This window comes from Molothrus ater, chromosome 12, assembly GCF_012460135.2.
Source record: "Molothrus ater isolate BHLD 08-10-18 breed brown headed cowbird chromosome 12, BPBGC_Mater_1.1, whole genome shotgun sequence".
Taxonomy (NCBI): domain Eukaryota; kingdom Metazoa; phylum Chordata; class Aves; order Passeriformes; family Icteridae; genus Molothrus; species Molothrus ater.
The window spans coordinates 18,815,839-18,829,508 of NC_050489.2; the positions used below are offsets into that span (position 1 = coordinate 18,815,839).

Consider the following 13,670-nt stretch of genomic DNA (forward strand, 5'->3'; position numbering starts at 1 on the left):
CCAACTCCCCTCCCTCTGAAAGGGTACCAGGGAGTGAGGGATTACACCTGGGATTACACCACAAGAGGACAGTGGGGAAATGCTCCCATTTCTCATGGGAAAAGGAAAAGAGGAAGTTTTTGGACACAAGCATAAAAAATCGTCCCCACCCCATGACCTCAAAGCATCACACCCAGCTCAGTGCCGTGGCAGATGAGCAGGGACACATCCTCTTCCTCCTCCTCTCTGGAATGAAGGCTCTCCAAGTGATCCCATTTCCCTGCCTCCATTGCATTACAGCATTTTGACTCATTTCATTCTGCCTGGAGATGAATCCAGGAAAAGGAAGGAGGTGACAGAGGCTTAACACAGACCCCACCACAGGTAAAAACCAAATTAGGGGCAAGTCAGAGGTCCCAGACTCCCCCCAAGCAGCTCTGAGCCACCACCCATTCCACCCAAAAACCACATTGCAAGAGAAATACAAAATATAGCACTTTAATTGCAGGGAGATATAAAAATTTACCCAACAAATTAACAAACCTCAGGCATACAATAAATAGGCAGCTTTGGTGGCACGCACACATGTGCAGCCCTGCTCTGGGAGGCACCAGCAGCTCCCCAGAGCTGGGGGCACACACAGAGGCTGTGAAAATGAGGATTTACACATGGATGACGCTGCCTGGACACGCCTGGGAGAGCCCCACACGTGTGTTTGGGAGGGCAAAGCCAAGCTATTCACACTACGCCGCAACCTTGAAAAATTAAAGTTCTGTGTATTTATATATAAACTCTGGCTCTGGTCAGGAAAAATTAAGATTCCCAAGTTTTCATCTTCAGTATTTACATATAGAATCTCTGCATGGGTTCCCAAATTTCAATCCACTTTGGTGTGAAAGAGAAACACATAAATCTCACAGCAAAAAAAAAAAAAAATAAAGAAAGAGGAATTTCAGGAGTTCTCTTTGGGAGGTACACCCTGCCTTCCACCAGCAGGACTCTTTGAAGGGGGAAAGCTGATTCCTGGATATAATTTCCTAAATTTGAGCATTCTAAGGCTTTTCCAAGAGTCACCTCCTATCGAATTGCTGCTCTCAGCAAGGTCTGAGCTGCAGATTGTTGGGGCAGGTGGTTACAGCTGCTGGTTTTTGGTTCTGCCTGACTGGCCATTAACAAAGGCAACACAAAGCAAAGCCAGCCCTGACCTTCCTGCACAGCTTGGATGTTCCCCAGCCATGAGCTACAGACAGTCCTGGGAAAAGTCACTTTTATCCTAAATTCTTTACAGGACAAACACTGAACATCCAACCTGTTTGCTCATGGCAATTTTCACCACTGGATTTATACAGACTCCGCGCTGGAAACAGCAAAGAACAAAACCCAACTTTCCAGAAAATAAAGAAAAAAAATAGGAAAAAAAAAAAAAAAGAAAAAAGAAAGGAAAAAATCAGAGGAAAATAAAAAAATTAAAATAATAAGAAAATTTTTTAAAAGAATAAAAAAATAAAATAAGAAAATAAAAAACAATAAAATAAGAAGAAAATAAAAAAATAAAATGAGAAGAAAATAAAAAATAAAATAAGAAGAAAATAAAAAAATAAAATAAGAAAAAAAAAAATAAGAAAAATAAGAAAATTAAAAAATAAAATAAGAAGAAAATAAAAAAATAAGAAGAAAATAAAAAAATAAAATAAGAAGAAAATAAAAAAATAAGAATTAAAAAAATAAGAAGAAAATAAAAAAAATAAGAAGAAAATAAGGACACTTTTTAGTGTCACTTTTTAGGACATTTAGGCCCTGGTGGGAGCAGTCTGGGTGTGGCCAGGCCAGCCCAGCAGGCTCACACTGCAATCTGCTGGCTCTCCCTGAAGAGGGGCCGGGGTGTGCAGATGTCCTGGAAGATGCGGTAGCCCTGCTCGTGCTGGGGCTCCTCAGCCATGGGCAGCATGGGGCTGGAGCTGCAGCTCTTGCCAGCCTCATCCACCGCCTGCCTCAGGTGCAGCTGCTCCACCTGGGACAAAGCACAAAGGGCAGGGATTGAGTGAGGAGTGAACTCTTGGGGCATCTCTGCTGCTCCAGCCACGCAGCAGAGCACAGGGGGCCAGGTCCTGCCAGGAGAGCAGGTCTGGCTCTCCACAAGCAGCCCCAGGAATAAAGGAGCAGCCCCAGGAGCTCCTGCTAGCAGGGATATTGAGGTGCAAGGACAGGCTGGGGGTGTCCCAGCGCGTCCAGAGTGATCCACCGGGGCAGACATCCAGGACAGCAAGAGCTGACGAGGTCAGGAGCTGTGCAGGAGGCACAGGACCAGCCTCTGATCTCATAAAATCCCCACAGGAGCTCACAGACTGCTGGGTCTCTGCTTGCTCAAGAGGGGATGCCACACCCTCCCTGTGCCCTCCGTGTCACATCCCTGCTGCCAGAGGCTCCAGAAACCCTGTCCTGAGCCTTTTCAAGCCTACAACTGCTGCAGCTTCTCCAAGGAGAAGCTTCTGACCAGGAGCCATGAGGACTGACCCCACATCCCACCCCCTTCCAAGATCTCCCAACCCCACTGCTCTCAATCACAGCTGTTGACCACATCACTGACTGATCTAAAATCCACCACTCCAGGGATTTACTTCCCCATTTCCCACAGGAAAAGGCAGAAGTCCCAGTGCCAATGCAGGATCAGGAGGAAGAGGAAAGATTTCCCTGCAGTTCACAAAACTCGTGCCCTTAGGGAGCTTCATTTGCAAACCCAGCTCTGGGAATTTGATAATCAGCAGCCCAAGCACCTCTCAGGAGGCTGTGGAAAAGCACCACAGCACTTCCACGCCAATCCAGGCACCCAAATGCCCCGTGGCTGCAGGGGTGGGGCTCTGCCGGCAGAATTCCCTCCCTGCCTGGTCCCCTTTTCCTCCCAGCCCCCCGTACCTGGACAAGGATGAGTTTACACCTCAGGGGCACCGCATCTGGGAACTCCTCCCCGAAGCACAGCATGACCCTGCTGTCAGGGAAGCGGCCCTGGTTGTTGTAGTACTGCTGCAGCTCTGCAAGGACACAGGAAAACTGGGAATTTGCCCTCCAGGGGCTTCGTGACACATCCCTGGGATCAAACACCCTGCAAGGAAGCTGGGGGTTCAAGCAAAGCCCCCAGTCTGGAATTTGCCACATGACCCCAAACACCCCATTATCCTTTCCTAGGTCTGGTAGTGTCATCTGCTCACCCTTGGGAACCCAGCAGGGAGGGATTCAAAGTGTGCAAGGAAAAAGGGTTCCACCCTTTCAACCCCACCACGGGGCTCAAGGGGGTCTCACACTGGGTTTAAGCTCCAGAAACCCTTTGTGCATTGTCCCAAAGCTTTGGGATCCCAGAATTACCTCAGCTTTTCCAGGGAGCTTCTGGCCAGAGTCGTATCCCTGTTCTCCCATCCCCTCCTCAAGGTCTCCCCACCCCAAAACTGCTGCCACGCAGGACTGTCCACCACATCTGCTGGCTGACCATCCTCAACCACCCCCCAACACAGGGATTTACTTCCCACAGGAAAGAGCAGAAAATCCCAACACCAAAAAAAAAAAAAAAAAAAAAAAATTAAAAAATCAGGAGGCTCCTACAAACCTCGGAAGAACAAATTGGTGTCAAAGATCTTCACCACGTCCTCCCGGTCCAGCTTGTTGGGCCTGTCCTTGTAGGCCATGGTGTTGCCGCTCCAGAAGACCCTGCCCTGGCAGAGCCTCTTGATGAAGATGCCCTGCTTGTTGCTGTGCAGGAGGACACCCCTCTCCAGGTGGCCAAAGAGCTTCCTGGTGATCTGCTTCTGGCGCTCGTTCTGGATGGCGTCGGCCGAGGGGAACCGCACGTGCTCCAGGGCATCGGGGGCGTAGAGCTTCTCCCCATGGCCCGAGGGCTGCCCCAGGGAGATCCTGCAGCCCTCAGAGCACGAGGTGCTGACGTGGCCCACCAGCCTCCCGCTGTAGTAGAAGCTGATCACCATCTGGGAATAACCTGGGAGGTGAGGGACGTGGGGGTCTCATCAGGGAAGGGACGTGTCCAAATCCCAAATCTCCTGGGATGGCTCCCTCTTGGTGGAAGGACATCTCCAGGGCTGGCCAGCAAGTGAGAGCTCCCAATATTACAGGATTGGTGCTGGAAGGGATCTCTGGAAACCACCCAGTCCAAACCCCCTGCCCAGGCAGAGTCACCTGGAGCAGGTGACACAGGAGCAAATCCAGGTGGGGTTTGTTCCATGAATTCCTCTCTGAATGTCTCCAGGGAGGGAAATTCCACAAGTCCCCTCTGACACCCTCCATGGGAAGCTTTTCCTCATGTTGAGGCAGAACTTCTGGTGGTTTAGTTTCAAACCCATTGAACCTCTCTCCCTCCTGCCTTTGCTCCACACTCCCCCCACGCCATGAGCAGATTCCCCCATCCCAAAGGCTACCTGATCCCCCCATGCCAAGCAGCTGCTCTCCTCCCCCATGCCACCAGGCAGGATTCACCCCAGCATGGCAATGTGGACAATCAGGAGGGTGCAGCACCTCCTAAACCCAAAGCAAAGCCTCCCTGAAGGTGGGGGACAGAGTCAGAGCCACCTCCTGCCACCACAGAGAGGGGCACCTGCTGGCCAGGTGAGGAGCCTTACCTGAGTGATACTGCTCGTAGCTGGAGTACCCATTCATCAGGGGCAATGCTGTGGGCACAGAAAGCCAAGCTGAGCCTGCATTCCCAAATCCCAATCCCCCAGTTCCCCCCACCACCCCCCCTCATTTTCTGCCCCAGTTTTCCCAGCTCCCACATGGGAAATGCCAGCAAAAAGCTCCCAGCTGGATTTCTCCATGAGTACTTCAAACATTCTTAATAAGGAAGATAAAACACACAATGGGGAGCAGTTCATTCCCACACGGGAAGATTTTTCCTGCCCCAAAACCCTCCCAAACACCACACAAGCTGTTGGCTGCTTACCAGGGCTGGGCTGCTGCACCCACCAGTCGGGTATTGGGGGGTTCCTGCAGGTCTCCTGGGGGGGTGAGGGGCTCCTCTTGATGATGCCCAGGTACTCATCCACACAGGAGGGCTGTGGGACAGCAGACACCGGGATCAGAGCAGGTTTGGTGCCTCCAGCGAGGCCCTTGGAGCACTCAGGGAGGGCCCAAATGGCAATTGTGGGCTTGGAAAGACCAAGTCTGGTTGTACATCTGAATAAGACCCTCAAGAGCTACAGAGGGCGAGCAGGCAGGTGTGACAAGGCCAAGCAGGGGCTCAGAGCTGTGACACACCCATCCCCAGTGAAGGCCTCTCCCAGCTGGATGCACAAGGAAAGCAGGAGCTGGCGCTGCCTCACCTGAAGGAGCTGCAAGCCCAACCCTGCAGCTCTGCAGAGGCAATTTGGGGAAGGCAGCGCTTTCCCAAAGCTGACAGCTTGAGCCAAGCCCTGCCCCTGCAGCCAGGGTGAGGCCTCACCTCTTTGATGAGGTCCTCGATGGCAGAGGAGCTGCAGTCCATGTCGGTGACATCGTTCAGGCTGCTCCCGTTGGCCACCCCTGCTTTGCCTGGAGGGAGGGAGGGAGAGGAGAGGCTGCAGTCAGAACACCCACACTGGCCAAGCACAGCTCATCCTGAAGGGTTTTGGACACCTCTCAGCCAGTGAAAGTGGTGAAAGCAGGAACCACAGCAGAGCCATGTGACAGCACCTTGGAGAGGCTCACAGCCCCTCCAGAGCTGCTTTTTTGGGGCCAAAAATCACTTTACAACTCATCTCCCCCCTGCACAGGGACCAGCAGCAAGAAAAATCAAAAGCCTGGCTGGTGACAGAGACAGAGCTGGAGCAGGGGAGAGGGTTTGGGGGTTTTTTTGAGCACCCCAGAGACTGGGGCTGGGGCTGCTGCTTCTCTTTTTTCCACCAGCCACCCCAGGGCAGTGGTGCTGCTGGTGGGAACCTGCAGTGCCATTTGCATAGTGGCAGCACAGCCCCTGTGTGAACAGGCTGGGGGGGACAGAGATGCTAAAGGCAGATTTCCTGACTGCAAAATCATGCTTTTTTTTTTTTTGCAAGTTTTTAACTTAAAGGACAAAGCACACAGGCTCCCCTAACCACAAATAGTTATAGTTAGTGTGAGCTGAGCCACACCAGACATCAGAGCAGCTCTCTGCAAAATTGCTCCTCCAGCAAGAAAAGGGATTTATTGCAGCTCCCCACCATCCTCACAGGGCAGGGGTTGGGAGGAAAAGAAAAGGTTGAGGCTCATGTCCCTCCTCCAGGCAGGGAAGGTGGAATTTGCCCCTACAACATCCTCAGGGGATGGGAGCTCCCACGAAGCTGCAGCTGTCCCCTATTTCCTAGGGGTTTAAGGGGTTAAACAACCCAAGCCTGGCCTTTGTCCTCCCCTCCCTGCCACCCCAAGGGACACCTGCAGAGCAGGACAAGCACAGAGCACAGGGAGCCGTGCTGAGGTGCAGGGCTGTGCTCTCGGGATGGACCCTCAGTCCCTTCCTGGGGAACTCACACTTCTGCTCCTCCTCTGGCACGATCCTGTAGACCTTGTAGGGCTCGGAGATGTCCAGCTGGGACCTGTCTGTCACCTCCTCAAAGTCAGGGCTCTTGTTCAGGGCACAGCGGAGCCGCGTCTTCCACGTGGCCGGCTCAGCTTTGTCACCCTCCTTGAACTTGCCCTTGAAAACAGCCCAGGCCTGAAGCAAACAATGAGAAAAAAAAAAAAAAAACCCTAAGAAAATCCTCCCTGTGAGCCCTACAAAGCCTCTCAGGGAGGAAGAGCTGGGGTTGCAGAGAGCATTTTGCATCTTGCACCCTCTCGAGCATCCCTTGGGGATTTGCTGTTTCACTCCTAGACTGCAGCCACCTGCACGGCCACCACACCTGGGCAGGGTTTGGGGTGCAGAGCAGCACTACCTGCCTCAGAAATGCAGGAAAGGCTTCTAAAAGCCAGGTTTGCAAAGAGCAGAGATCAAAATCATCACTTGGGGGTTCACTTCTGCACCTAATGGTCAGGAGCGTGAGGAATCGCTGCTCAAAAATCAAAATAAACCTCATTGCCCAGCTCCTGACTAATAAGTTAATAAATAAACTGGTTTCCCCAAGATCAGAATATAATCTGTGTTTTTAGTAGAAGAACATATTTTACCATTGAATAAAAACATTACATATTTTTTAAAATATACATTTTGATTTCTTTTATAGATATTTCTATATTTTCAGAGGGCTGAGCTCAAGGCTGTCCTCATGGCTCAGTGCTCCCAAACCAGTTCTTACTGAAATTAAAGGACAGATACTTGGAAGTGGGGTCAGAGGGAAGGGGATTCCTGGGGAAGACCTGAACTTTTTGCTTCAGGATGGAATTTTCCCATTTTTTCCAAAACTGGAAACCCCCGTTTCCGTGAAATTTTTCCTTCCCACCTACAAAGTCCTTTGAGTTTGTTTTTTTTTTAATAAACCCAGCATTTTATCATGCATTTTATCATCAAGCTCATCAGCAATTTACCAAGAGAAGCTGATGAGAAGTTTAGAGCAGGTCAAAAGCTGCTTCTCACATCACACCTGGATTCAAACACGCTGAAAGCAAACTTAAAACTGGTCCTAAATTTTGATGAAAAGGAATAAATCATAAAAAAAAAAAAAAAAAAAAGCCAGGAGACCAACTCCAGCATCTCCTGCAAGGGTTAAAGATGTAAAACCCAGAGACAGCGTGGCCATGTCCCACAAAGGGACAAAACCAGCAGCACAGAGCCCAGGAACTCTCAGAATCTCTGCTGCTCAGAGTGACTCTGAGATAGGTACAGGCTTCTTTTTCCCAGCCCAGCTGTCAAAGAAGGAGTCAGGATTTTTCTGTTCTCGTTCTCAGGGTTGTTTATTATTTCTTATCTATGACATTCTTTCTCTGACCTGCTGAGGTCTGTCTGGCAGGTCGGGTTGAGGCACACTGGTGTTATCTTTTATACTAAAAACAACCTGTACATTATTTACCATAACTTCCCAATACCCATCACCTATGTTAGACACTGAGCTTCTACCTTAAACCAATCCAAAGGTGTCTCCACAGCAGAAGATGGAGGCCAAGAAGAAGGAGGACAGGACACACCCAGGTTCCTCCATCTTGCCTCCTGAACCCCCATTCTAAAAACCTCAAAAATCTATTTTTCACCCCATGATAAATTCACTATCATTCTACTTAAACCCTCTTGCCTTGTAATCCTTCATATAAAGGTTGGTAATTGTTTCTCCACGGGTCAAGATCAAAGGCTCAGGGGTCTCGGCTCTGTGCCAGGGTCTCTGAGCCCCCTGGGCAGGGTCTCAAGCCCTCCAGGGCAGCCAGAGGAGCATCCTGGGCTCCAACAAGGAACCACCAAGAAAAAGACATTCCCTACCTTGAAAATGGAAGCATCCACCTCCTGGTTGTAGTCCTGCTTGCCAGCGTGCTTCCAGGGGATGCGGAACATGGACTTGTCCTCGTTCTCCCAGATGAGCCCCGCGTAGAGCTCGCTGTCGATCTGCTCGATCAGCCACTGCCGCAGCCGCCGCCCGCCGTTCCTGTCACACATCCTGCACGGGCAAAATCCACCTTTTACCACGGGCTTTTGGCAAATGTTAAAGTGAATGTTATGTGTGTTGTGTTAGGAAGTTATGCTGTGTCGGTTTTCTTGAATAGCGCGTTAAATGTAGTTTGAGGTTATAACAAAATGTTAAAATGGAAACCGTGCTATGTAGGAGGCTTTTTGTCCTAAAGAAAGGAATCGCAGCGAGATAGCAGCCACAGGACACCTGAATCTTTCAGAGAAAGACAATTTATCAGAATTCTCTCTTATCAGAAGAATCGAGCTTCTTCCCACCTGGCTCAGCCCTGAAGAGGCCGTCAGCATTCAGAGGGAGAAGTTGACACTGACCAGACAGAATCCTGTGTTTGAATGGAATTTATGCATCATGTATGAGGTGCATGAATATGCAACAGGTTATTGTTTTTAAGGGTTAATCCTCTGTTAATATGGGTCCTTTTTCAGGCTTATGCTGCCCAGAAAAAGATACCCGGATGTCCTTAACTCTTTGTTTCTATTGTCTCATATTGTCCTAATCCAAATTGCCCAAATTATTATTACTCTAATTATATCACTATTTTTATAACCATTTTTTTACTATTAAACTTGTAAAATTTTAAAAACAAGTGACTGGCGTTTTTCACGCGTAGGGACAGCCAGCGAGCCCTCTCAGCTCTGCCAGCTCCATCCCAGCACAGGGACTGGGCTGCTTTGTCCCTTGGCCCCACGCTCGGCTGGCAGCAGCACCACCTGCAGCTTTTGGAAGCCCCCATGCCAATGTCTGCCCACTTTCAAGTCCCTTCCAACCCAAACCCTTCTGGGATCCCACAACTCTGTAATTCTAAGATTAAAACACCCCCAGCCCACACCCCCACCCAATCCTCTGCTTCTTTTAAAATTAAAAAAAAAAAAAAAAGAAAAATGAAGGCAATTTCCTTCTGAGTTGCTACAAATTCTTCCTCCAGCTCTACCAAAGTTCCGCTCCCAGAGTGGCTGACTCAGTGCTCTGCTGATTCCTATTTTGCTGCAGGATAAATGACAGAGGAAGCAGCTGGATGGGGATTAAAGCCCCCAGCTGTGCTGTCACCTGAGCAGGTGACACTGGGCAGGCCATGCTGGGGTGCCAGAGCCGTCCCTGGCACAAGGATTTGTCCCGGAGGGGGCAGCAGCTCCTCTCACCAAGCACTACTTGGGGAGCTCCAAACTGCATCCCAAATCCTCGCAGGGATAAGGGACACACAACTGCTGGAAGCAAAGTGCCAGGCTCAACCCTCCCTGTCATGTCAGGAGCTGGTGGCCTAGCACAAGTGATCAGCAGCCCCTAAATCAACGTGCCAGGCATTTTGGGCTCTACGTTTCACAGGACTGCCTCTCCCTCGTTTATTTGTTATTTACTGCCCCACTGGAAGATTTTTGGGCAGAAAATAAGGATGCTCCCAGCACAGCCTGAGAGCCAGTGGTGCCTGCTTTGCCATGGGCTGCCACCAGCTCAGTGCCACCAAATTCCATCCCTTCCTGATGGCCCTGGCTACTCAGAGCACAGCCCCTGGTTTTGGGATGGTGAGCACCAACACCACCAGCCAAAACATCACAGAGGGCACAGCTCTGGATGTCCCAAAGGACACGGCACAGCTCATCCCTGGAGGAATGGGGCACACGCAGCCTCTCTGGGGGCTCCAGCGCCCACTCCGAGTGATGCCAAAAGGGAAGAACCCGAGAAATCCCGCAGAAATGGGACACTTTTTCTAGAAAGCTTCTTCGCATCACTGCCGGAGGCCCGGGGCTCCATCTGCGTCCCCGAGAGGGAGTCACAGGCTCGGGACAGCGCCAAGGAGCCGCCTCCACCGGGCTGGCAGCGGCAGCGCCGCGGCTCCACCCGCCCATCCCGGGCTCTGCCACCCGCAGGGCACCGCGACACGGGGGACATCCCGCGACACGGGGGACATCCCGCGACACCCCCTGCGCTCCTCGGCAGCGTGCGGGAAACCGGGGTAGGGCTCGGGAGCTCCCCAGCCTTTCCCCGCGCGGTGCCGGTGCCCTCCCCGGTGTCCTCTCACAGAGGATGCCGGTACAGGACGCGGTCCTGCGGCAGGTCCCTGCCCTCCCACGGGGATGTCGGTGCCGGTCCCTGTTCCCTGGTCGGTCCCTGCCCTCCCACGGGGGATGCCGGTATGGGGATGCTGGTATGGGGATGCCGGTATCGGGATGCCGGTACCCGTTCCCCCGGCCGGCCCCTGCCCTCCCACGGGGGATGCTGCTATCGGGATGCCGGTACCTGTTCCCCCGGTCAGTCCCGGCGCCGTCCCCCTTTCCGCGCTCCCGGTGCCGCGCCCGCGGTTTCGCCGTGCTCATTATATATACCAGCAAAAATTATGAGGCCACGCCCACCGCCACGCCCACTTCACGCTCCACCAATCACCGACTCCTCGCCGCTCCTGCCCTACCCAATGAGGAGGCGGGGCCGTGCGGGGCTGACCAATGAGGAGCATCCCGGCGGGGCGCGCGCCGCAGTTTCTCTTAAAGCGCGGCTTTCCCCGAAATCAGCTGACCGAGGGGGCGGGGCCTGAGCGGGAGGGGGTGGGGCCTGGGCGGGAGGGGGCGTGGTTATCCCGCCCCTGTCCCGGGTCTGTCCCGGGTCTATCCCAGGCCGGTTCGGTCCCGTCGTTCCCAATCCCAAATTAATCCGTTCCCAGTTCCAACCCAGCTTCCCCAGTCCCAGAGCAGCCTGCCCAGAGCCAGACTGGTCTGGTACCAGTCCCAGCCCAGTCCATTCCCAGTCTCGGACCAACATCCCAGTCCCAGCCCAATCCATTCCCAGTCTCAGACCAACATCCCAGTCCCAGCCCAATCCATTCCCAGTCTCGGACCAACATCCCAGTCCAAAACCAATCCATCCCCAGCCCATGATCAGTATATCCCCAAATAAACCTCCCCAATTCCAGACCAGTCTCCCCAGCCCCAGATCAATCTAGTCCCATACCAGTTTCCCCAGTCCTAAATCAGTTTCCCCATTCCCAGACCAGTTTCCCCATTCCCAGATCAATTTCCCCATTCCCGGACCAGTTTCCCCAGTCCCAGATCAATTTCGCCAGTCCCAGACTGGTCACTCTCCAGTCCCAGGTGATTCTATCCCCAATCCCAAATCAGCCTTCCCAGTCCCAGACCAGTGTCCCCAGTCCCAAACCAGTGTCCCCAGTCCCAGCCCAGTCCATTCCCATTCCCAGGCCACGTTCTCCAGTCCCAGACTGGTCCATCCCCAGTCCCAGACCAGTGTCCCCAGTCCCAAACCAGTGTCCCCAGTCCCAGCCCAGTCCATTCCCACTCCCAAGCCACTTTCCCCAGTCCCAGACTGGTCCACCCCCAGTCCCAGTTTAGTCCAGGCAGTTCCCAGTTCCTTTCTGGATCACCCCCAGTCCTGGATCATCCCCCCCTGCCTGCCCCAGCAGCTCCCACTGTTCCCAGTCTGGATTTGGTGTCCTGGCTGTGCCCCAGCCTGGCCAAACCCAGCCAGACCCACCAGAGCATAAAGGACCATCTGCAGCCTGACTTCAGAGGGGGATTTTTTTGGGATTACCAGATTACACGCACATTTCTTGGAAGAAAACCATAATTACTCCCACGTGGGTAATACAGAGAAATGGGAAATGTATGGAGCTGCACAGATGGTTTAATAAAAATAACACTCTGAGGTGCACAACCTTTCCTGTCATTTCTAATAAAGGATGGCTGGAATGGCCCCTGTTTTTAAAAACCCCACTGATCCTCATTGGATCCCCCCCAGGAGTTTTGGGGTGAGCCAAGAACCATCTTCTGCAATCAGATACAGTCAGGAGGATTCATTTTCTTTTTTGACCAAAAATACAATTTTAAGCTTTGCAGGGGTATTGCATCCTCCTGCTAGATAGAGACCCTCCTGTAAAAACCTCTTTCTTTGGTTAAAATTCTGGGAAACTTGTGATATTTTAAAGGGTCTGCACACAACCAAACTCTCCATCCCCTCTGGGGACCAAAAACCTGGAAATTCATCACAGTGGGGCAAGGTGACTTCATCATTCCCACCTTCACTCTGGCTCTGCAGCTTCCTAGGCAAGGTAAAGGTAAAGGTGGAAAGGAAAATCCAAATTCCCTGGGGTGAGGAGGATCCCTGTGGGGAGGATAAAAAAATTAACCCAAATAAAATTGGGTTTCAGACACTTGAAACAGGCTGGGAAGGGAAGATGAGCAGGGCCAGGAATGTGCTGGGAACAATTTTCCCTGTCTGCAGCACCCTGGGCAGCTCAGCCTGAGGTGCTCTTGGCAATGTCCAAAAAGTGGAAATCAGCCCAGTTTTACCTGTTTGGGGTTTGCCTCCCAGCTGCCAGAATTCCTAAAGCCACCTCAGGTCTCCCTGATGGAGGACAGAGTGGAAAAATAGATATATTCTTATAAAAATAGATATATTCGTACAAAAAATAGATATATTCATATAAAAATAGATATATTCATATAAAAAATAGATATATTCATATAAAAAATAGATAGATATTTGATAGCCCCCAAATCCAGGGAAATCTGGGCTGGGAGGAGGTTTTGGGGCATGGTTGTGGCTGTGATGTCAGGCATGGAGGGTGCTGCTGCTGCATTCCCTGTGATTCCCCAAACCTGGGGGGTTTTCCCAGGTTTTGCTTTGGTGCTGTGGTTCCCAGGGAATGTTTGAAGCCCGGGCTGTGGAGCTTATCACACCTCCTGCACATCTAATCTCTGCTTATCACCCATCTCCAATGACTTCCTATTAACTCCCACTTTCTTCTCTTTTCTCTTCCTGCCTGCAAGTTCCATTTTTCTGCTTCCTAAAACGAAAACAGAGGCTTTAAATCCAATATTGATCCCTGAGCTGATTGCTCAGCCTCCCCTCAGCCCACTCCATCAACCTCATTAATTGCTTTCCCATTATTTCCATGTGGAATAACAGCCACAGGGGCCCTTTTCTCCATCTAAATAAATGGGAAAAAAAAACATTTTTTCCCCTAGAATTCTATACATCATGGCCAAACACGGAATATTTAAAACTTTTCATTTTGCTGGTGGTTCTCATCAAGAAAATGGGAAGCCGGGAAGTCATTTCAGTCCATGTCTGTATTCCCACCAGGAACACCACAAATCAAGTCCAGGCACCCTCAGGATTTAA

The 13,670-nt window shown here is 51.4% G+C and overlaps 1 protein-coding gene across 1 annotated transcript; it reads right to left on the bottom strand.

Annotated features, from left to right (window-relative positions):
* Nucleotides 1-1,819: 1,819 nt before the first annotated feature.
* IRF8 (interferon regulatory factor 8) lies at nucleotides 1,820-8,512 on the bottom strand. The gene is made up of 8 exons (XM_036390409.1): nucleotides 8,339-8,512; nucleotides 6,463-6,646; nucleotides 5,420-5,508; nucleotides 4,922-5,033; nucleotides 4,602-4,649; nucleotides 3,578-3,964; nucleotides 2,893-3,008; nucleotides 1,820-1,990 (listed from the first exon to the last, which is right to left on the bottom strand). The coding sequence occupies exons 1-8, from the start codon at nucleotides 8,510-8,512 to the stop codon at nucleotides 1,820-1,822; spliced, it is 1,281 nt and encodes a 426-aa protein (XP_036246302.1).
* Nucleotides 8,513-13,670: the final 5,158 nt, after the last annotated feature.